This window comes from Sturnus vulgaris, chromosome 29 (genome assembly GCF_052056855.1).
Source record: "Sturnus vulgaris isolate bStuVul1 chromosome 29, bStuVul1.hap1, whole genome shotgun sequence".
Lineage (NCBI taxonomy): Eukaryota > Metazoa > Chordata > Aves > Passeriformes > Sturnidae > Sturnus > Sturnus vulgaris.
Genome location: NC_142271.1, coordinates 4,535,952 through 4,560,103, shown reverse-complemented (window position 1 = coordinate 4,560,103; position 24,152 = coordinate 4,535,952). Strand labels below are relative to the sequence as shown.

Here is a 24,152-nt window from a genome sequence, read left to right as displayed (position 1 = left end):
TGCTTTGGAAATACAAGAAAAACAAAAAAAACACCTAAAAAATTGAGATTTCTTCCTTTGGGACCTGGGGTTTCTTTTTTGGGTTTTTTTGGAGCGTTGGGATCATCAAACAAAGCACCCCCAGTGTCATCCTCCTCGCTGGACAGTCCCTGCTTTGGAAATACAAGAAAAAGCTAAAAAAAAATTTTTTTTTTTTTTTCCTTTGGGATCTATGTGGGGTTTGGGGTTATTTTCGGAGGTTTTTGGATTCACTGCTGTCACCCGGGGGGAAGCAGGAAGGGATTTGGGATAAAGGAAGGGGAAATGGTGATGGTGACACCTCCCTGTGGGGTGGGATGGATCCCAAAACTTTTGTGGATAAAAGGTAAAAAAAAAAAAAAAAAAAAAAAAGAGGAAAAACAGGAAGAAAAAAGAGAAAGTTGTGGGTTTGTATAAAAAAAAAAAAACAAGGGAAAAAACCTGGGAATGCTGGGATGCACCTGGAGGGGCATCGCTGGGATTGGGATTCTGCAGATATTGGATGGGAAAAAAAATCTGCCTGAAAAAGGGGAAAACAAGTCCTAAAAAGGAGGAAAAATTTGCCTGGAAACGAGGAAAAAAAATTCCTAAAAAGGAAGAAAAGTCTGCCTGGAAAGGGGGAAAAATCTGTCTGAAAAGAGGGAAAAATTGGCCTGGAAAGGAGGAAAATTTTCCTAAAAAGGGGGAAAAAAAATCTGACTTGAAAGGGGGAAAAAATTGTCTGAAAAAAAAGAAAAATCTGCATGGAAAGAGGAAAACAAATGTATTTGAAAAGGGGAAAAATCGGCCCGAAAAGGGAGGAAAATTTGCCTGGAAATGGGAAAAAATTGCTTGGAAAGAGGGAAAAAATCTGCCTGGAAAAAGGAAAAATGTGCCAGAAGAGGGTGCAAACGGGGCTATAAAGGAAATATTTTATCCCTCAAAAGTTCATGTTTTGTTTTTAAAGCCATTTTTCACTCAAAAATGAGGATTTCTTTAAAATCCTAAAGAATAGGTGAGGGCAGGTGGAACATCCCAAAATATCCCAAAGCTGCTGGAATTAAATCCTGCTGGACACAGGTGACACAGAATAGATTTAAATATATTAAAAAACAGGAGAAATAGAAATTAAAGAGCCCCAAAAAAACCCCAAAATATAACACAATTATTATTATTTTTCCATCTGATTTGTGACCTGAGAGGTGTGGATTAAAGTTGCATTTATTTCCCATCTGGGAGCAAGGAATTTTTCACCCTGCTGACCTTAAACAATAAAAAAAAAAAATCAGGAATAAAGTTATTTTTCTTCCTTCTTCTCTCCAAACCAGATCCCCTGCCCTCCCACCATAAATATTTATTTCCATTTTTATCACTCAGCTCCAAAGGAATTGCACAAGTCAGGACTTAGGATTAAAAAAAAAAAAAACCAAACATTCCAAAAGTCACAATTTTTCCCAAATCTTCTGTTCTTGGTCAGGAGAAAGAATTCCAAGGGATAAAATTGGGAAATTTGGGAAAATTTCCAAGCTGGGATTTTGATCTGGAGGAGATTTCCACGGCAAAGTGGATCCTGCAGAGGATTCTTGGTGGGATTTAAATCTTGGTTTTCTTTGGTTTCACTGGCTCAGCTCTGGAATTGGGCTTTGAGTGCAAAAATCTTCATTTTGGGCTTTAATTTAGGGGCAGGAGATTCTGCAATCCCACAAAGATCCCGGTGATCATCCTTGATCTCTTTCCTGCACTGAAATGGGAGATTTGAGTGCAAAAAAAAATTATGATTTTAGGAGCCAAGGGCCCTGCTGCCCCATGACCATCCTGATCCTGCAGACCAAGCCCTGGAATTGGGGTTTTTGTGCAAAAAAAAAAAAAAAAAAAAAAAATCCTCTTTTGGGGGTTGGTTGAGATTCTGCTGCCCCATGAAGATCCTGATCCTCCTGCACACACAAAATGGGATTTGAGTGCAAAAATCTCCATTTTGGGGTTATTTTAGGGTCAGAAGATCCTGATGGCCACCTTGATTTCCCTCCTGCACACACAGAATGGGATTTGAGTGCAAAAAAACCTCTACTACTAAAATAACCTCAAAAATAAGATCCTGCTACCCCATGATGATCCTGATCTTCCTGCACACACTGAAATGGGGATTTGACTGCAAAAATCTCCATTTTGGGGCTATTTTAGGGTCAGAAGATCCTGATGACCCCATGAAGATCCTGATGGCCATCCTGATCTTCCTGCACACACAAAATGGGATTTGAGTGCAAAAATCTCCATTTTGGGGTTATTTTAGAGGCAGAAGATCCTGATGACCCCATGAAGATCCTGATGGCCATCCTGATCCTCCTGCACACACAAAATGGGATTTGAGTGCAAAAATCTCCATTTTGGGGTTATTTTAGGGCCAGACAATCCTGCTATCCCATGAAGATCCTGATGACCATCTTGATCTCCTTCCTGCACAGACAAATTGGGATTTGAGTGCAAAAAAAACTCTACTACTAAAATAACCCCAAAAAGAAGATCCTACTACCCTATGACAATCCTGATGGCCATCCTGATCCTCCTGCACACACAAAATGGGATTTGAGTGCAAAAATCTCCATTTTGGGGTTATTTTAGGGTCAGAAGATCCTGATGACCCCATGAAGATCCTGATGACCACCTTGATCTCCCTCCTGCACACACTGAAACGGGGATTTGAGTGCAAAAATCTCCATTTTGGGGTTATTTTAGGGTCAGACAATCCTGCTATCCCATGAAGATCCTGATGACCATCTTGATCTCCTTCCTGCACACGGGACACGGCGATTTCTTCTTCTTCAGCATCCTGGCACACCTGAAGCAGGCCACCAGGTGAGCAGTCCTTCCATGGACAATGTTGCCATCCCGAGGCCTGTGCTGGCACAGGAAGCAGGGGTTCAGCAGGGTTTTGATGCTCTCCAAAGATTCCACCTCCTCCTCTTTCTTCATTTTGCCAAAATCCCGATTTTTGCCATCCAGCGCCAGATCCAAGGACTCGATGGAGCCGCCGGGATCCATCAAGGGTTTGGATTCTCCAAGGAAAATGTGTTTGGCTTGGCCAGCAGGAGCTGAAATCGTCCTCCTGCAGTCTGGGACATCCATCCCTTCCTCCTGCTCCTGCTTTTCCATGGAATTGATGTTGGAGAGGGACAGGGAATGGGGCAGTTTGGGGCAGTCCCGGTACCAGTCCTTGCGCAGGGCCCAGCAGCGGTAGCAGTACCTTTTCCCTGGAGAGTTGAATTTCTTGCACTTGGAGCATTGCCAGCAATCCTGAGGGATTGGAAATGAAATAAAAAAAATTCCAGACCCCCACCCCCCCCCAAAAAAAAAAAAAATTAAATTTTTTTTTTTTGGGGGGGGGGGGTATTCTTAGTTTTAGCCGTGTGGGAAAAGCGGCGAGGAAAACGAGTGATTTATTGAGCTGGAAAAATCAATATTTTGTGCTTTGGGATTGATTTATCCCCTCATGAATTCCTCTCTTCCCTCTCTCCCAGCCCTCTGGAAAAATCCAAGATGGGGCAGTTCATTTTTGTTTCATTTCAGGAGAATCTTCAAAGCTTTTGATCAAAATTTAAGGGGAGAGCTCCTGGAATTTGGCAGGGATTTGTCTTCCAGGCTCACCCATCACTCATCAGCTGTTGAATCTGCACAATTAATGGATTTATTAATTAATTATCTCAAAGAAAAGGGCAGGAGCTGCCCAAGTGCAGAGCCAGCACTCAGCTGTCCAAAGCCAGGGACACTCCCATTTATTCCAGCTGAAAAATTCTGTTAAAACCATTAAAATTCTGCTAAAACCATTAAAACTCTGAGTGATTATGAAGTGTTACTTTAGATTTCCAGATTTCTTCCAAGGACAATCCTCCAGATTTCCATCCAGAGGACAAAATGGAATTACAAACCTTATTTTAAAACCTTATTTTAAAACCTTATTTTAAAACCTTATTTTAAAACCTTCTTAAATTATGCCTGGGTATCAGCCACTACATTTTTTTTTTTTTTTTTGGGAAACCCACAAGAAAAATCAGTTTTTCCCACCCCAAAAGCAGCCCCAGGTCAAGCTGATCCCAAGGAATTCCCACCTCAGAAGCTGCCTCTGTGTCTGTGTCATCACTCAGGCACTGGGAATCCTCCAGCTCATCCAAGCACACATCCTCAGGCACCTGGAATTCCAGGAAAGATTTGTCAGAGGGTGGAAATGTTGGAATATTCCTTATTTTTTGTTTGCCTGGTGCTGCACACCTCAATTAAAGGATTACATCATCACCTTGCTCATTAAATAATTTCTAAAAGTGAATAAAAAGTCATTTTTCAAGTTTTTTTTTTTTGCAGAACGTTGGTGACTTTAACTGGTTTACCATGATCAGATTTGAGTCTTTATAAGCTTTTTCCAAACTTAATTCCATGATTATTTTTGATTTATAACTCTTGCAGCTATTGGTTAAGAAACCCACTTCACCTGCTGCCGAGGACGCTGAATTCAATTTCAAATTTAATTCTATGCCTTGAAAAATATGAATTTCAACCAAAACCCGAACAGAAAAAAAACCATTGAACACACCAGGAATGGCAACAGCCTGTCCTAAAAACCAGGATTTTAAAGCTGTGGATGGGAACAGACCCATCCTTGGCGGGGGGATGGATTAAAATGGAGCACACGGTGGCCGAGGTACCTTTGTGTCCCCTTGTGTCACCTCCTCGCAGTCCAGCACCTCCACCTTGAGGCCAGCACTGCCCTGCTCCAGGGGACACTCGTTGAGGAACCACAGGTCATCAGTGGTGTCTGAAACTATGGCAGTGTCTATGTCCTGAGGGGGGAAAATAAAGAAAATTTTAAAAATAAAAAAATTAAATAAAAATAAAGAAAGAGAGGAAAGGGGAAAAGAGAGGAAAGGGGAAAAGAGAGGAAAGGGGAAAAGAGAGGAAAGGGGAAAAGAGAGGAAAGGGGAAAAGAGAGGAAAGGGGAAAAGAGAGGAAAGGGGAAAAGAGAGGAAAGGGGAAAAGAGAGGAAAGGGGAAAAGAGAGGAAAGGGGAAAAGAGAGGAAAGGGGAAAAGAGAGGAAAGGGGAAAAGAAGGGAAAAGAAAGGAAAAAGGGAAAAGAAAGGAAAAGGGAAAAGAAAGGAAAAGGGAAAAGAAAGGAAAAGGGAAAAGAAAGGAAAAGGGAAAAGAAAGGAAAAGGGAAAAGAAAGGAAAAGGGAAAAGAAAGGAAAAAGAAAAATAAAATAAAAGAAAATAAAATACCAGGAAAAACAATTTATGAGCAGCCCCACACCCAGCACTGCCCCATTTTCATTTCCTGAGCAGCTCACTGCCCTCACACACCCCTTGGTAAAAATTCCTGCCTCACATCTTCCCTTTGTGCCCCAATTTCCACCTCACAGGTTCCCCTTTTCCCCCCCTCACAAATTCCTTTTATTTTCCCCAATTTCCCCCTCACAAATTCCTTTTATTTTCCCCAATTTCCCCCTCACAAATTCCATTTTTTCCCCAATTTCCCCCTCACAAATTCCTTTTTTTCCCCAATTTCCCCCTCACAAATTCCTTCTTTTCCTAATTATTCCCTCTTTTCCCAATTTCCTTTTTTCCCAATTTCCCCCTCACAAATTCCATTTTTTCCCAAATTTCCCCCTCACAAGTTCCCTTTTCCCAACCTCTCTCTATTCCACCTCCCCTTTCCAGCTTGACCACCACCCTACAACGTTGATCCCAATTAAAAAAAAAAACCCAAAAAACCCCAAAAATCCCCCAAAATCCAGGCACCTCCGAGGACCTTGAAGACAGAATTTTCTTGTTTAAAAAACAAAAAAAAAATCACCCAAAGGGAAAAAGCTGAAAATCCCAGAGCGGGGAATGGAAAGAGAGGGGGAAAAAAAAAAAGGAGAAATTTGGATTTTTTTTTGGTAGCCAAAAATGGCTGTGGAAAGGTGACCCACCTGGTTTGTGTGGATATCTGTGGATCCATTGCTCCTGGATTTGTAATTGTTTCTGAGATTCCCTAAAAACCACCAGGGCAGCCCAGCCACATCCCATTCTTCAAAAACCAGGTCCAGCTTGGGTTTTTTGCTTTTGGAGAGGTTTTCTAGTAAGTTTTGGTCTGGAAGAACCAAAAAAAAAAAAAAAAAAAAAAAAAAAAATCAAATTATTGGGTAAAAAAAAAAAATAAAAATAAAAGGCAAGAGCTGAAATGAGGGATGTGGGGGTTTAGGAGGATTTTTTAAAAATGCTGTTTATTGTATTGAAATGATACAGCAATTTCCAGGTGACAAAGAGATTTTTCAGCTACAGCTGTGGGTTCATTTCAAGCTAACTCTAGTTCTATATATAATATAGAATGCATTATCTATTTTTTTTTTTTTTTATTTATTGCAGAGCATTTTAAAATATGACAACCAATCAATACTTTTACTTCTAGCCTGCCATAACTACTAAATTACCATATTTATGTTACTGTTCTTCAATTTTAAAAAGTCAGGATGTTATAGTTGAAGCTAGATGTTGTTTTTCAGGTGTTTTTTTTTTTTAGTAAAAAGTTTGAGATTTTTCTTTTTACTTGTAAAAAGAACTTGGCATTTTTGTTTGTCTGTGCAATTTTTTTTTGTCCAGTAAAAACATTTTTTGTCAGAGGTGGATTTATTCTTTGCTTAGAGTTATAAAATCTCCTTCTAACTTACCTGCTTTTTTTCTTTTAGTTATCCACTAAAACTGGCTCAGTAATTCTTTTTTTCTATATCAAAACTTCCTATTATTTTTATTTTTTTCTTCATCTTCTACATTCAAAAATCTTTTTTTATACATACATATCTGTAAAACCTTCCTGTTAAATCTTTATTTTTTTCCAACAGAACAGCAGAGAAAAATTGGGACCAAATCTGAATTTTTTTTTTTTTTTTTTACTTCTTCCACCAGGCTGAGAGCTTTGGGGTTTGGATGTTCCATCCAGCAAAAATCAGGGAAGATCCCAGTGATCCCAGTTCCCCTGAACTGGGATAGATGGAGTTTAATTTAAATTTTCACCACAGAAAAACCAACACTTCCCCAGGCAGCCCCGAGTGGATTCCTTGAGTGATTCCAGATGCAGAAATTGTTTTGGAATTCCCAAGAAATGAGGATCCATCCTCCCCTCCATGCTCCAAGCCCAAAGTGAGCACTGTGGATTCCAGGAGCACCTTGGAGCTCCCTCCCTGCACTCCCTGGAATTTCCAAGCCTTGTTTTTATAAATCCAGGGAATTTCCAAACTCTCCCATTTCAACTGGAAACTTTTCCAACTGAGCTTCCTTCATAACAGAGAATAAAAGGTAGAAAAACAGGAAAATTGCTCCCAAAACTTCTTAAATCTGCAGCAAAAAAAAAAAAAAAATCCCATAGGGGAAATGCCTAAATATGACAGATCCACTAAAAAAATAAATAAATTTAAAATCCCATTTTTGTTCAGTTCCCTGCTTGGACTGCAGCCAGCCCAGGTTGGGTTCCTGTGCTCAGGAGCCTCCCTTGGGAAGGATCCAAGGGTAATTCCAACATTTAAAACACATTCCAGCAAGGTCTGCAAGATTTTATTTTCATGGCATTGCTCAGTGAGAGATGGGATTTGGGGGTTTAACCTGCCACTGCATTCACAGCGTTTGTTTATGAGCCAGAAAATAAAACACCTGTGGTGAACTTTGCAAGTTCTCAGTCTTTAGCACCAATATTTTCAATTATTCTATCCCAGACCAAAGTTTTTTGAAGATTCCTAAATCCCTCCTCCAGCATTTTTCTGCTGTGTGTCCCACACGTGTTTGCAAACCTTGTGACAACTCAGAAATGTGTCCCTCACCTTCACAAACCTCGTGACAATTCAGAAATTTCTTCCTCACCTCCACAAACCTTGTGACAATTCAGAATTTCTTCCTCACCTTCACAAACCTTGTGACAATTCAGAATTTTTTCCCTCACCTTCACCCACCTTGTGACAATGCAGAAATGTGTCCCTCACCTTCACAAGTGTCACATTGGGGCTCTGAGGTCGCTGGAGCAGAGGTTTTGCTGTCACCCTCCAGGATCCCAGAGTCAGATCCTTCCCCCTGGCTGAGCTGCAGGAAGGAAAATCCAGGAATGAGCCCAGCAGAGCTTGCAGGGACAAGGGGATGCAGCACTTCCATCCCCAGGCACCAGCTGCAGGACAAGACCAAGCAGGTGTAGGAAGAGGAAATAATTCAAAATAAAAACTACAAACTATTTTCTCTTTCAAACCTCTGGAAATCAGCACAACCAACCAAGGAAAAATCTTCAGCTCGGCATAAACCCCAAAGTTGGTGGGGGTTTTTTTGTTTTTTTGTTTTTTTTTTCCTGCAGTAAAAGTGATTTTGTGACTCTCTGACACCTCCCATCCCTCACCCCAAACCACACCGGGAAAAACTTTGGAGGCGCCAAGATTTTTCCTAGGTTTTCACCTGCTAAAACGGAAACCAATCCTAACTAGGCACAGTGAATTATTTAGCAATTCCTACTGGGAGAAAAGGTAGGATAAAATGGGAAAAAAAAACAACAAAAAAAAAAAAAAAGCAGGAAAGCACAGCTGGAGAAGCTGAGGCCTGGAAGTGCTGCAGCCCAGAAAAACACGCTCAGAGACTGGAACTCTGTCACGAGGAGAACAGAGAAGGGTGGCTCTGTCCCTGCTCTGTGGACTCCAAGAACTTTTTTTTTTTTTTTTTTTTTTTAATTTTGGGGGTGGTGTTTCCTCTCTGAGGAGCAGCACAAAATAAAAAATAATAATAATAAAAAAAAAAAAAAAAAAATACAAAGTTCTGGCAGTCCACCATGCAGAGGGTACAGAGAAGGGGCGGCTCTGTACAAGAAAAGAACCCACTGGGCAGTGGGGTTTACCTGCAGCTGGTCTGGGCTGGGCTTAGCGACGCTCTGCTCCTTTGGGAGAGTCTGTGCAGCATCTGCAGATGGCAGGTAAAACACAAGGAAAATCCTTCCCCTGGAAACCCCCACTCACACAGCACACACGGCCTGGGCAGAGCTAAACAACCGGGCCAGGCTTGGCAGAGATGGGGGGTAAAGGTGGGGAAAATCCCGGGGTGGGGAAAATCCCGGGGGGGAAATGATGGGTGTGGGGTGAAGTGCATGGCTGGAAATTCAGAATGTTCTTCACAAAGGGGAAGATATCCAGAAGATTCTTCTCAAAGGGGAAAAAAAAGTGTTCTTTGTCCTACAGTTATCCGAAATTCTACAGCCATTCCGAATTCAGGATGTTCTTCCCAAAGGGAAAATCTGATTCACTTTGCTGCAGCCATCCTAAATTCCAAATATTGTTGTTCCCAAAGGGAAAAATGATTCTTTTTCCTGCAGCCATCCCAAATTCAGAATGTTCTTCCCAAAGGGAAAAATGATTCTTTTTCCTACAGCCATCCCAAATTCAGAATGTTCTTCCCAAAGGGAAAAATGATTCTTTTTCCTGCAGCCATCCCAAATTCAGAATGCTCTTCCCAAAGGGAAATGATTTTTATCTACAGCCATCCCAAATTCCAAACGTTCTTCCCAAAGGGAAAAATATTCAGAATATTCTTCCCAAAGGGAAAATCTCATTCCTTTTCCTATAGCCATCCCAAATTCAGAATGTTCTTCCCAAAGGGAAAATCTGATTCCCTTTCCTACAGCCATCCCAAATTCACAATGCTCTTCCCAAAGGGAAATGATTTTTATCTACAGCCATCCCAAATTCCAAACGTTCTTCCCAAAGGGAAAAATATTCAGAATATTCTTCCCAAAGGGAAAATCTCATTCCTTTTCCTATAGCCATCCCAAATTCCAAATGTTCATTCCCAAATGGAAAACTATTCAGAATATTCTTCCCAAAGGGAAAATCTGATTCCCTTTCCTACAGCCATCCCAAATTCAGGATGTTCTTCCCAAAGGGAAAAATATTCAGAATATTCTTCTCAAAGGGAAAAAAAAAGTATTCTTTTTCCTACAGCCATCCCAAATTCTACAGCCATTCCAAATTCAGAATATTCTTCCCAATGGGAAAAATTATTCTTTTTCTTACAGCCATCCCAAATTCTGATTATTCTTCCCAAAGGGAAAATCTGCTTCTTTCCTACAGCCATCCCAAATTCAGGATGTTCTTCCCAAATGGAAAAATATTCAGAATATTCTTCTCAAAGGGAAAAATATTCAGAATATTCTTCTCAAAGGGGAAAAAAGTATTCTTTTTCCTACAGCCATCCCAAATTCTACAGCCATTCCAAATTCAGAATATTCTTCCCAATGGGAAAAATTATTCTTTTTCTTACAGCCATCCCAAATTCCAAATATTCTTCCCAAAGGGAAAATCTGCTTCTTTCCTACAGCCATCCCAAATTCAGAATGTTCTTCCCAAAGGGAAATGATTTTTATCTATCTACAGCCATCTCAAATTCCAAATGTTCTTCTCAAATGGAAAAATATTCAGAATATTCTTCCCAAAGGGAAAATCTGATTCACTTTGCTGCAGCCATCCTAAATTCCAAATATTGTTCCCAAAGGGAAAAATGATTCCTTTTCCTACAGCCATCCAAAATTCAGAAGGTTCTTCTCAAATGGAAAAATATTCAGAATATTCTTCCCAAATGGAAAAAATGATTCCTTTTCCTACATCCATCCCAAGCTCCAGGGCTTTGCCACAGGAATTCCTGGTTATTCTCAATTTCTGTGCATCTCTTACTCCTGCATTTGGAATTGCTCCTGAGGTTTGGAATTTTCCCTGGAGTTTCCAAGGCACAGCCAAGGCTGGTTTGTAAATCCAGGGAATTTCCAGCTGGGAACACCCACATTTTGCAAAGAGCTGCTTTTCCACCTGAGCTTCCTTGAATAAAAAAAAGTGGAAAAAACCAGGAAAATTGCTCCCAAAATTATTGAAATCTCCAAGAGTGACCCAGCAAGAAATTCCCATTAGGGAAAATGTCAAAATGTGACAGATCCACCCAAAAAAAAAAAAAAAAAATTCCCATTTTTGTTCAGTTTCCTGATGGTTTGCAGGGAATGACTGCAGACCCATTCCTCAAACACCAGGATTCCAGAGGGAATCCCACCTGGAAAGGGTTTTTTTTTTTTTTGGGAATTCCTGAGGATTTTTGCCCTTCCTGAAGGAATAAAGAGCAAAGAAGGGAAAATTCCAAGCTGGACACAGCTGGATCCAGCTGATGATGATGCTGCTCCAAAAGAATTCATTAAAAGGCTGAGCTAAATGAACAGGAAATCCAATTAACAGGAATTTTTTTGAGTCTGGCTTTGAACAGAGAGAACAAAAGATGCCAGGCTGGTTCCTGCCTGTTCCCTTTGGAACTGAAATTCCCTCCTGGATGAGGCTGATTGCCACCAGGAAAATCACACAGGGATAGGGAAGAGCTGGGAAATGGCAGAAAAATTCCACATTTTAAATGGAGCAAAATTCCAGCATCAAAGATGGCAGGGATGCAGAAATTCCTGCTTTTCTTTCCTGCTTCCATCACCTTCCAGCTGCTGGGATTTGAATCCCTGGTGGAAAACAGGGAGACTCCTCCTTCCAAAAGGGGATTTTCAGGGAGTGGAAATCCTCCAGGTGCTGGAAGGTTTCCCAGAAAAAGCAACTTGAAGGTGAGGGATTCCTAAATGGATCCTGAGGGAGTCAGACTTGGGAAAAGTGGGCAAGGAAGGGGGAAACGAGGCAAGAAAGGGGCGAAATTAGAAAAAGGGGGGAAATCAGGAAAGACAAGGGGGGAAAATTAGAAAAGGGGGAAAATTAAACAAGAAAAGGGGGGGGAAATTAATTAGGAAAGAAAAGGGGGGAAAATGAGGAAAGAAAAGGGGGAAAACGAGGAAAGAAAAGGGGGGAAAACGAGGAAAGAAAAGGGGGGAAAACGAGGAAAGAAAAGGGGGGAAAACGAGGAAAGAAAAGGGGGGAAAACGAGGAAAGAAAAGGGGGGAAAACGAGGAAAGAAAAGGGGGGAAAACGAGGAAAGAAAAGGGGGGAAAACGAGGAAAGAAAAGGGGGGAAAACGAGGAAAGAAAAGGGGGGAAAAATAGGAAAGAAAAGGGGTAAAAAATAGGAAAGAAAAGGGGGGAAAATAGGAAAGAAAAGGGGGGAAAATGAGGAAAGAAAAGGGGGGAAAAATGAGGAAAGAAAAGGGGGGAAAAATGAGGAAAGGGGGAAAATTAGACAAGGAAAGGGGGAAAATTAAGAAAGAAAGGGAGGGAAAAATAGGAAAGAAAAGGGGTAAAAAATAGGAAAGAAAAGGGGTAAAAAATAGGAAAGAAAAGGGGGGAAAATAGGAAAGAAAAGAGGGGGGAGAAAAGAAGAAAAAAGAAGAAAAGAAGGAAGAAAAATTAAGTAAATCCTGTGCTGGGCTGAAGGAAAACCAACAGATGAAAATGAAAGGAAAACAGCTGGAAAAAGGGGAGGAAAAACAGCTGGAAAAGGGAAAACAGCTGGAAAAGGGAAAGGAGAACAGCTGGAAAAGGGAAAACAGCTGGAAAAGGGAAAGGAGAACAGCTGGATCCTCCCTCCCTGTGCACTCCAAGGTCTGGTCTGCCAAGCTTGGTTGGTTTGGGCCCCACTCACACAAAGGCAGGTCTAACTCAGTGTTAGGAAAAGCTTTTCCTGAGCCAGGTTTAAGGGAGGCCCAGTGCCAGGATTGGCCTGGGAAAGCTCAGCTCTCACTCACAGCTTTGCCTGGGAACAGCACTCACAGCATTTTACTACAGGTAAAGAGTGCAAAAAAAAAGAAAAAAAGAGCTCCAAAGATTCTTCTAGAAAAGAAATCAAAATATTTTTGAAGAATCTTCTGTGAAAAAAAAATTCAAGGTTGGAAATGGAACTCTTTAAGGCCAGGTTTTGAATTTTAGTTTAATTTTTAATTTTTCCACTGAGTCGTCCTAAAGGTTTAAATGCATTTTATTTGTTTTAAAAATGGGAAACGTGGCACAAAATTCCACAGTTGTGGATTAAATCCACTTTATCTGTTTAAAAAATTGGAAAGGAGGCAAAGAAGTCCACAGCTGTGAATTAAATCCATTTCACCTGTTTGAAAAAATGGAAAATGAGGCACAAAAGTCCATAGCTGTGGATTAAATCCATTTTATCTGCTTTTAAAAAATTGGAAATGTGGTACAAACTTCCACAGCTGTGGATTAAATCTATTTTATGTTTTAAAAAATGGGAAATGTGGCACAAAAATCCACAGCTCTGCCAGTGGAGTTTATTTTTATTTTTCCCAGGAACTGGTTTCAAGGGAAGTCACCCCAGCTCAGATTAATTTTATTTTAAAATTGATTAATTTTTAAGGAGAATAAATTTTCATTCTGATGGAATTGAATTTTGATTCCTCTCACGAAGCTGGGGAATCTGCAAGGTTCAAAATCAAAACCTTGAAAAATTTTAGAGATGCTGAAAATATAAAATGAGGTGAGAGCAAGAATTGGCAGCTCTGAACAAAAAATTGATTTGGATTGATGGAAGATCGATTTGAATATTTCAGGATTTAACCTTGGCCCAAATTTTGGGGGTTTTTTTGGTTTTTTTTTTTTTTTTTGGCACCACTCAAACAGCTCCTGGCACACAGAAAAGACACAAACTCCGAGAGATTTGCTTGGGAAAGCTCCTGAGAGAAGTTTATTCCTCCTGCAGCCACAGGATTTCGGGTTTTCCTGCATTTTGGTACTTACCAGGTGAGAGCAACATTTATGGCACGGGACCAACCTACCTGGGAGGGCAGCAGGGCTCAGGTTCCTCTTCAGCATCTCGTACACGGGGCTGGGGAGGGACAGGAAATCCTTCAGTGATGCCAAAAGTCATAAACCCACAGGGAATTGATTGCACAGATCCCAAAAGTCATAAACCCACAGGGATTGAATTCACAGATCCCAAAAACTATAATCCCACAGGGGCTGAATTCACAGATCCCAAAAGCCACAAACCCACAGGGAATTGATTGCACAGATCCCAAAAACCCCAAATCCACAGGGAATTGAATTCACAGATCCCAAAAACCACAAACCCACAGGCATTGAATTCACAGATCCCAAAAGTCATAAACCCACAGGGAACTGATTGCACAGATCCCAAAAATCACAAACCCACAGGGGCTGAATTCACAGATCCCAAAAGTCACAAACCCACAGGGGCTGAATTCACAGATCCCAAAAACTATAAACCCACAGGGATTGAATTCACAATCCCAAAAGCCATAAACCCACAGGGGCTGAATTCACAGATCCCAAAATTCATAAACCCACAGGGACTGAATTCACAGATCCCAAAACCATAAACCCACAGGGATTGAATTCACAGATCCCAAAATTCATAAACCCACAGGGACTGAATTCACAGATCCCAAAACCATAAACCCACAGGGATTGAATTCACAGATCCCAAAATTCATAAACCCACAGGGATTGAATTCACAGATCCCAAAAGTCATAAACCCACAGGGATTGATTGCACAGATCCCAAAACCCACAAACCCACAGGGGCTGAATTCACAGATCCCAAAGCCACAAACCCACAGGGATTGAATTCACAAATCCCAAAATTCATAAACCCACAGGGGCTGATTGCACAGATCCCAAAACCATAAACCCACAGAGATTGAATTCAAAGATCCCAAAATTCATAAACCCACAGGGATTGAGTTCACAGATCCCAAAATTCACAAACCCACAGGGATTGAATTCACAAATCCCAAAATTCATAAACCCACAGGGACTGAATTCACAGATCCCAAAATATATAAACCCACAGGGATTGAATTCACAAATCCCATAAATCACAAACCCACAGGGAATTGATTGCACAGATCCCATAAAATCACAAACCCACAGGGAATTGATTTTCCTACAGATCCCCAAAAACCACAAACCCACAGGGGTTGAATTCACAGATCCCAAAAACATAAATCTACAGGGATTGATTGCACAGATCCCATAAATCACAAACCCACAGGGGCTGATTTCACAGATCCCATAAAAATGGGAAGTTTTTCCATGTAAAAATGGGAATATTTCCACATACAAATGGGAATATTTCCAGATACAAATGGGAATTTTTCCCCACATACAAATGGGAATTTTTTCCCACATACAAATGGGAATTTTCCCAGATAAAAATGTGATTTTTTTCCCAGACACACATAGGAATACTTTTAGATAAAAATGGCATTTTTTTCCCAGACACAAATAGGAATTTTTTTAGATAAAAACGAGATTTTTCCCAGACACAAACAGGAATTTTTTTAGCTAAAAACGAGATTTTTTCCCAGACACAAACAGGAATTTTTTTAGCTAAAAACGAGATTTTTTCCCAGACACAAACAGGAATATTTTTAGATAAAAATGAGATTTTTCCCAGCTACAAAAGGGAATTTTCCCCTACCTGGGATCCTTGACAGAGAAGCTCTGCAGTCCCAGCAGCTCTCCCAGCTCATCTCCCCCACAGTGCACCAGGTGCTGCTGCCTCTTGTCATAGAGCTGCCTGCCCATGATGTACTGGCCCAGGAAATGCATCACCTGTGGGGACAGCACCTGCCCTCAGACCCCAAAACTTGGGAATTCCCGGGGATTTGGGGTATCCTGCTGCTCATGGGGGGGGTGGGAGGGGAATTGGAGGTGATTTTGGTTAGGTTGGAACAGGAGGTTTGGGGTTGGGAATGGTTGGTGAGGAGGGAAATGGCCTGGTGAAAATGGGGTGATCCCAGTGAAAATGGGGTGATCCCGGTGAAAATGGGGTGATCCCAGTTCAGAATGGGGTGATCCTGGTGAAAATGGGGTGATCCCGGTGAAAATGGGGTGATCCCAGTTCAGAATGGGGTGATCCTGGTGAAAATGGGGTGATCCCAGTTCAGAATGCATTATTCCCAGTTCAAATGGGGTGATCCCAGTTCAGGAAAGGGCGATCCCAGTTCAGACTGCATTATTCCCAGTTGAAAATGGGACTATCCCAGTTCAGAATGGGGTGATCCCAGTTCAGACTGCATTATTCCCAGTCCAAATGGGGTGATCCCAGTTCAGGATGGGGTGATCCCAGTTCAGGATGGGGTGATCCCAGTTCAGAGTGCATTATTCCCAGTTGAAAATGGGACTATCCCAGTTCAAAACACGACTGTTCCACTGACCCCAAAGTGTCCCCAAAAACTGACCCTGAAAAGTGACCCCAGTGTCCCCAAAAAGTGACCCCAAAGTGACCCCAAAGTGACCCCAAAGTGACCCCAAAGGTAAAATGAGAATATTTTCCAGGTAAGGCTGAAATACAGGGAATTAATGAGTGAATCCCATCCCAATTCCCAAAAAAAACCCCAGGATAATGATGGTGGGAATGTATGGAATGTATGGAATTCCCATAAGGAACATGGGAATGGATGAAATTCCCATCAGGAATGTATGGAATGTATGGAATATATGAATGCATGGAATTCCCATAAGGAATGTATGCAATGTATGGAATCCCATAAGGATAAAGAATATGAGAATGTGTGGAATTCCCATAAGGATAAGGAATGTATGGAATGTAAGGAATGTATGGAATTCCCCATCAGGAACATGGGAATGTATGGAATTCCTATAAGGAATGTGTGGAATTCCCATAAGGATAAGGAATGTGGGAATGTATGGAATGTGTGGAATTCCCATAAGGAATGGATGGAATTTGTAGAATTCCCATAAGGAATGTGTGGAATGTGTGGAATTCCCAGCAGGAATGTAAGGAATGGGTGGAATTCCTATAAGGAATGTGTGTGGAATTCCATAGGGAATGGATGGAATGTGTGGAATTCCCATCAGGAATGTGTGGAATGAATTCCCATCAGGAATGTGTGGGATTTGTAGAATTCCCATCAGGAATGTGTGGGATGTGTGGAATTCCCATCAGGAATGTAAGGAATGTGTGGAATTCCCAGCAGGAATGAACTGCTCCCACCTCTTTGAGGGTGAAGGTCTCTCCCTGGGCCCCTGCAGCCTGCAGGATCCTCAGCAGGGGAACTTTGGGAATCACCTGGAAAACATAGCAGGGATTGCTTGGAATTCCAGCAATCAAATCCCAAAAAAAAACCCCACAAAAAAAAAAAACCGAAGGAATTTGGATTGAACCACTCCCAAAAAAAACCTCAAAAAATTTGGATTTAACCCCTCCCGCTTGGATTTGAGCATTTCCCAATATCTCATTCCCACTGGAAAAAATAGAAAATAAAAAGGGGGAAAATCTGGAAAATAAAAAGGGGGGAAAAACTGGAAAATAAAAAGGGAGGGAAAAACTGGAAAATAAAAAAGGGAAAACAAATTAGCTGCTAATTTTACCTGATTGGCTTGTCCAAGGGTGATCCTGCAGGAATTCCCAGCTCCTGGATGTTGGCTGGAATTTGGGAAGCTCATCCTGGCAGTGAGGAGCTGCTCCAGCACCGACCTGAAAATGGATTTGGGGTTAAAATCGGCCCCAAAAATCCCAATTTTCATCTCTGCTGCTGCAGAGGGGGCTGGGAAAAGTTAAAAAAAAAAAAAAAGGGAAAAATGATCCTGGAAAAAATTGGGATGGGATGGGCTGGTCAGGGTGGGGTTGTTATCCATGGAAGGTCAAAAATCCCTGAGGAAGTGGCACTGGGGGACATGGCTGGGCTGGATTTGCTGATCCTAAAAGGTTTTCCCAACCCTAAAAATTCCAGGATTCCCTAAAAATTCCAGGATTCCCAGCTGGGTTGAATTTCCTGATCCCAATCCTAAAGATTTCTAGGTTGGAATTGCTGATCCCAAAGGTTTTCCCAACCCTAAAGATTCCAGGATTCCCTAAAGATTCCAAGATTCCCAGCTGGGTTGAATCTCCTGATCCCAATCCTAAAGATTTCTAGGTTGGAATTGCTGATCCCAAAGGTTTTCTCCAACCCTAAAGATTCCTGGGTTGGATTTGTTGATCTCAAAGGTTTCCCCAACCCTAAAGATTCCAGGATTCTCAGTTGGGTTGAATTTCCTGATCCCAAAAATCTTTTCCAACCTCAAACATTCCTGGGTCAGACTTGCTGATCCCAAAGTTTTTTCCAACCCTAAAGATTCCTGGGTTGGATTTGTTGATCCTAAAGGTTCTTCCAACCCTAAAGATTCCAGGATTCCCAACTGGGTTTGAGTCCCTGATCCCAAAAGTCTTTTCCTAAGATCCTGATTTCCTGATCCCAAAGGTCTTTTCCAACCCTAAAAATTCCAGGATTCCCAATTGGGTTGAATTTCCTGATCCCAAAAGTCTTTTCCAATCCTAAAGATTTTTAAGTTGGAATTGCTGATCCCAAACTGATCCCAAAGGTTTTTCCCAACCCTAAAGATTCCAGGATTCCCTAAAGATTCCAAGATTCCCAGCTGGGTTGAATCTCCTGATCCCAATCCTAAAGATTTCTAGGTTGGAATTGCTGATCCCAAAGGTTTTCCCAACCCTAAAGATTCCAGGATTCCCAACTGGGTTAAATTTCCTGATCCCAAAAGTCTTTTCCAAACCTAAAGATTTTTAAGTTGGAATTGCTGATCCCAAACTGATCCCAAAGTTTTTCCCAACCCTAAAGATTCCTGGGTTGGATTTGTTGATCCTAAAGGTTCTTCCAACCCTAAAAATTTCAGGATTCCCAACTGGGTTGGATTTGCTGATCCCAAAGTTTTTTCCAACCCTAAAGATTCCTGGGTTGGATTTGCTGATCCCAAAGGATTTTTCCCAACCCTAAAGATTCCTGGGTTGGATTTGCTGATCCCAAAAGTCTTTTCCAATCCTAAAGATTTTTAAGTTGGAATTGCTGATCCCAAACTGATCCCAAAAGTTTTTCCCAACCCTAAAGAAAAGCACAGGAGGTGGCACTGGGGGGGGAGGAATTCTGGGATTTGGGAATTCTGGAATTCCCTGCCCTCACTCATCCCCAGCAGAGTGAGGAATTTAGGGAATCTCCAGCAGGAAAAAAAAAATCCCCAGGGTGAAATTGGTGCCTCAGGGCTGAGTCACATCCCCATGGAATTCTCCTCATTCCCAAGGCTGAAATCACAACCAGAACCTCCCTGATTTCCCAAAAATTCCCCAAAAATTCCCAAAAAAAACCCAGCCTGGATTCAGGGAATAAATGAATTTTAACAGAATTCCTGGCTCAGCAGCTGCCAGAGCCTTTCCTGGATGGGAAAATCCCGAAAAATTGGAATTTTTTTTTTTTTTTTTCCACAGAAAAGTGGCCACAGAAATCAGATTTTACCTCAGCAATCACTCCTTAAATCCTTCCCTAAAATGGGGCTGGAAAACTTGGAAATAATGAAATTATTTTTTAGGAATAATTTTAGGAATTCTTGTCAATTAAATAGTGGGGGTGAAAAAAAAAAAAAAAAAAAGCAACTTTGAACTGGCTCAAAGTCTTGACCTTGAGGCAAAAAAATTTGTGTCTCCCCCAGCCCAGAAATGGAAATTAAAAATCTCAATTTTTGTAAGAATCAGGAGATTTTTTTTTTTTTGGGGGGGGGAAAAATTTAGGTTGAAGCAGGAAAAGAATTCCCAAAATTGACTCCTGGGTTTGTGTGGGAGGTGGAATTTTTAATCCGTGTGGGAATTTAATTTTAATTCTAAAATTTAATTTAATTTTTTTAAATTTTAATTATAAATAAAATAATGAGGTTTGAAAGTGCAAAGCTTCAACATTTTCAAAGTAAAATCTAAATGGGTTTTGAGGGACTTCTCCCTGATAAATGGATTTATTCCCACAGGAATTATCAGGAATTTGAGTTTAAAAATGAATATTTTGACAACAATCCAATTCCTGCCTCAGGAATTCAGCTGCAGATAAAACAGGCTCAAAACTCCACAAAAAAAAAAAAAAAAAATCTGAATTTTAGCACCAATTCTGAGCTGTGAAAAAAAAAAGATTTTTAGGGATTTTAGGAGATTTCTGTGGGATGAAATGGAATAAAATCATTCCCAAAAATGAAATATTTGGGAAGGGTTGATCCAAGCACATCAAATATTCCAATTTCTAAATAATAATTCCAATTATAACAGCTTCAATCCCTTCCCCAGTTAATATTTTTTTAAATTTTAACAGATTTCTGATGGGAAAAAAAAAAAACCAAAATATTGAACATAAAATTCCCTTAAACCTCCCAAAATGAGCTGGGCAGGATTAATCCAAGCACATCAAATATTTAAATTTCTAAATAATAATTTACATTATAACAGCTTTAACCACACCCCAGGTTCACATTTTTAAATTTTTAACGGATTTCTGATGAAAAAAAAAAAAATCAAAATATTGAACATAAAATTCCCTTAAACCTCCCAAAATTAGCAGGACAGAGTTAATCCAAGCACATCAAATAATTTCTAATTAATAATTTATATTATAACAGCTTTAACCACTCCCCATTTCATATTTTTTAAATTTTAACCAATTTCTGATGGAAAAAAAAACAACAAAATATTGAACATGAAATGCCCTTAAATTTCCCAGGATGAGCTGGGAGCAGAGTTAATTCAAACTTGTCAAATATTTAAATTTCTAAATAACAATTTACATTATAACAGCTTTAACCACTCCCCAGGTTCACATTTTTAAATTTTTAACGGATTTCTGATGAAAAAAAAAATCAAAATATTGAAGATAAAATATCCAGAAATGAGCTGGACTTACCGACCTTGATTTTTCTGTGCCTGGCAGGAATATCCTGGGATTATTATCCCATTTTATTTTATTTTTTTAATTTTTTTTTTTCAGGGATAATTCCGGGGGAAGGCTCTGAGGATGCTCCGGGAGGTTTTTTTTTTGGTTTTTTTTTGGTTTTTTTTATTTTGTTTTTTTTTAAACCTCGCCCGGAGCAGGGGAAAGAGGGAGGGACCCAAAGAGTGGCCGATAACGGCTGGGCTGGGGTGAAAAAATCAACTTTAAAGAGGCTAAAAAAAAAAAAAAAAACCAAAAAAAAAATCGGGATTTCCTCTCCCTCCTCCCCTTTCCTGGAAAAGGATTCGGCTGCCCCGGGGCTGATGAATTTTAACCTTTTCAGCGCTGATTTTATCACTTTTTGACACTTTCTAAATTTTTTTTTAGCAGTTCGGTTCTCATTAATATTCGTATTTAATCGGAAATTTATCTCGGCGTTGATTAAAGTTTTGTTTAAAACGTTTCCAGGCAGTAAAACACCAGAAAATTTTAGAGATATTAGAATTTAATTCGAATTTAGAGCTTCCCTAAAAAGCTCCCACGTGGCGGAAACTAAAAAAAAAAAAAAAAAATTAAATAAATAAAAAAAAAAAGGGAATTTAGTGCTCAGCCAGCTCAGAAATTTGGTTTATTTCCGAATTTTACTATTTGGAAATAATCCCAAATTTCACCACCCAACCCCCAACCTGGAATGGGTGTCCGGGGAATTTTAGGTGCTAAAAATGTCCCTGGAGAAAAAAAAAAAAAAAACCCAAAAAAAAAATCAAAAAAACCTCGAGAGGAAATCGTGAATCACACCCGAGTCATGAGCTGAGCAAAATTTCCACTCCAAATTTTACAGCAAGGACTCATCTGCTTTTTTTAATGACTAAAAATTCCTTTTTGAGGCATCAAAACCCCCCACCCCAAAAAAAAAAAAAAACAAAAAAAACCGCAGCTTTTTTTAAACTAAAAAAAAAAAAAAAAAAAACCTCAAGCGGCTGAGAAGTCAAATTAAAACTTTTTCAGGTTTGGGTTTTCGAAAAGTCTAAATTGAAAGGAAAAAAAAATGAGTTTTTAAAATTCGGTTTAAAGTAGAAACACACCAGGGGTTGGATTCAGGTGAGAGTAATTTTTCCAGCTTTCAAATAAATTAAAATATTAAAAATAAAGTTGGGATTTTAGGGAATTTTAGGGGAATTTTTGTCTCTCCAGCCCTGAAGGAGAGGCTTTAAACAGACACTGATTCAATCATGAAGTCATTGATAATTAAATTTGTTCTCATCAGAGTCCCTGAAGGGGTTTCATGCCTCAAATTTAACCCTTTAAATTAAAAAAAAAACTTTAAAAATTCTGATTTGTACCCGAGATGAGTTTTGTGGCTGCCACGATGCATCTGCCACGAATTTTTGGGCTGTTCCCCCCCCCAAAAAAATGCCACCCAAATCTTGGGTAAATAAAAGATAACAAATTAAAAAAAAAATAAATTTAAAAAAAAAAAAAAGTTTTGCAACTGTTCCTTCGGTTGAGAAATGTTGTGAAAGCGGGAGGAAAAAAAAAAAAAAAAAAAACAAAAGTCATCAATTAAAGTCACAAAGATTCAATTGTGGTGCAAATTTCCCGAAATCCCTGCAGGAATTTGGGATAAGGAAGCGTTTCCACCACCCCGAACCTCCTGATTTGGGTTTATCTCTATTTTAAGAGGGGGGGAAAAAAAAAAAATGGAAATTTTTTTTTCCCAATAATCCAAATCTCGTTTTTAGTGGGATCAACCCCTCGGGATCTTTATGAGGGTGAAATTCTGCAATTAGGGAATTCCAGAGCGCTTTGGGTTGGGAAAAGAATGGAAATGGATGGCATTCCATGGGACAGCGACATTCCCCAAAATCCCAGGACTGCCCCAAGCTGGCCTGGGACAATTCCAGGTACAGAAGAGCCAGGAATTTTTTGGGAATTCCATCCCAGGACAGGATTTATTCCCAAAACTCCACCTATCCCTGCCCTGAGTCAGCCGGCAGCCATTCCCCCTTTTCCCGTGCCTGCAGGCCTGGGGAAACATTTCCCTTCCATTTTCCTCGCCGGATCCCTCCAGGCCACAATGAAACCAGCCCGAAGTTTCCCTTCTCCAAGCGGGACAATCCCAATTATCGCAGAGTTTCTCGGGAAGAGATAAAAATTCATGGACGCTCCCGCCGCCTCAGGCCCCTCCCGCCGGCACCGCCTCCTCCTGCCCCCCCCCTTCCTCTTCCTCCTCCTCCTCCTCCTCCTCCTCCTCCTCACCGCCCCCTCAGCCCTACGCCCCCGGGGGTCCCCGCCTTCCCCTCAGCGCCGTGCTCACCCTACGGCCGCTCCATGGGCTCCGGGCTGAGGGTCGGGGAGGGGAAGGAGCCCCTACACCCCCCTAAAGGCTCCGCGCCTCCATTTTAGCGGGGTCCGGGCCGCCGCTTCCCCTCACGGCCAACATGGCGGCGGGGCCATAGAGAGGAGAGGGGATGTGCTGCTAGAAGGGAGGGGGTGATGCCGAGGGTACGTGGCGCCCCCTGGTGGCTTGGAGGACCGCGGCGGTGCGGCCTCTCAGCGGCGGCGCGAAATGTAAATGAATGATTTCAAACGTGAATTAAAAAAAAAAAAAAAAAAATAAGATAATAATATTAAATTTTAAAAGGTAAATAATGACTAAATCTTGGGTGTTATATTATTTTCTGCAGTATAGCGAATTTTAATTAAAAATCAATAATAATGATGAGTGGATAATAATAATAATGAGGGATGTCAATGAAAGTAATAAGAACTTCCTGAAAAAAAAATAAAATATTATCTCAAGTCAGGATGTTCTTCGATGCAAGATCCTTGTCTATTTTCAGGTCTAATCAGCAAGAAAGGAGAGCTCAGTGGAGCAGGCAGCAGGAACATCCCTGACTCAAGGGCACCCTGGAATTATCGAGCCTTAAGGATGAAATAAATCAAAATGTCGATGTGTGTCTATATAGAAATCGCTGACTTGGAAAAATATTCAAGGTCCCTGCGTCCTAGAGCTGAGCTATCTTCATTTTAATACCCACCTGGACATGAGGATCATTATAATATCCACTGGAATATCCACCTGGATATTAGAATATCCACCTGGATATGAGAATATCAATTTATATTCATTACAAACCTCACATTTTCCTGTGCCACCCGCTCCGGGTCACCCTGCCTTGCCGCGGGGCTGGACTGAATTATTTCCAGCGCTCTCTTCTAAACTGCGATCCACACCTCTGGAAAATTCCGAACTATCGCAGGGGCAGCGCTGGGGAAGCCACCAAAGCGGAACCGCTGAGTGCCGACAGCAAAACCCGCTTCCGTTTGCTGGGTTTGCGGCCGACTCGGACAGAAATAATTACAATATTTTGTCTAATTATGTGTTTGGCCACGGCGGGTGGGAACCGCACACGGGGAGCGGATCGGAATTCCCCGAAAAAAAACCAGGAGCGGCCGCTCTGGTGTACGGTGATAAGAGCACG

The 24,152-nt window shown here is 40.9% G+C and overlaps 1 protein-coding gene and 1 long non-coding RNA gene across 3 annotated transcripts; both read right to left on the bottom strand.

The window, feature by feature from the left end:
- Positions 1-1,078: 1,078 nt before the first annotated feature.
- Positions 1,079-23,132, bottom strand: MDM4 (MDM4 regulator of p53). Its single transcript, XM_088180542.1, has 11 exons — positions 22,985-23,132; positions 17,306-17,411; positions 16,929-17,003; positions 15,390-15,523; positions 13,723-13,772; positions 8,882-8,943; positions 7,992-8,088; positions 5,952-6,112; positions 4,692-4,826; positions 4,101-4,181; positions 1,079-3,288 (listed from the first exon to the last, which is right to left on the bottom strand). Exons 2-11 carry the CDS (start codon positions 17,378-17,380, stop codon positions 2,746-2,748), a joined length of 1,413 nt encoding a protein of 470 aa, XP_088036668.1. The 5' UTR covers positions 17,381-17,411; positions 22,985-23,132; the 3' UTR covers positions 1,079-2,745.
- LOC148220941 (uncharacterized) lies at positions 6,126-7,989 on the bottom strand. 2 transcript variants are annotated; one of them, XR_015808772.1, is made up of 2 exons: positions 7,883-7,989; positions 6,126-7,802 (listed from the first exon to the last, which is right to left on the bottom strand). It is a non-coding gene; the product is annotated as an uncharacterized LOC148220941 (long non-coding RNA). The 2 variants fall into 2 exon arrangements; XR_015808773.1 differs by having other exon boundaries at positions 6,126-7,842; positions 7,883-7,981.
- Positions 23,133-24,152: the final 1,020 nt, after the last annotated feature.

Bases quoted from the DNA above. Each gene is read 5' to 3' on its own strand.
- MDM4 (XM_088180542.1), bottom strand. From the start codon at position 17,380: ATGAGCTTCCCAAATTCCAGCCAACATCCAGGAGCTGGGAATTCCTGC. The intron at 8,089-8,881 runs GTAAACCCCACT...TCCTTCCTGCAG, and splicing joins CCAGCCCAGACCAGCTGCAG to CTCAGCCAGGGGGAAGGATC. The intron at 3,289-4,100 runs GTGGGAATTCCT...CCAATCCCTCAG, and splicing joins ACACAGAGGCAGCTTCTGAG to GATTGCTGGCAATGCTCCAA.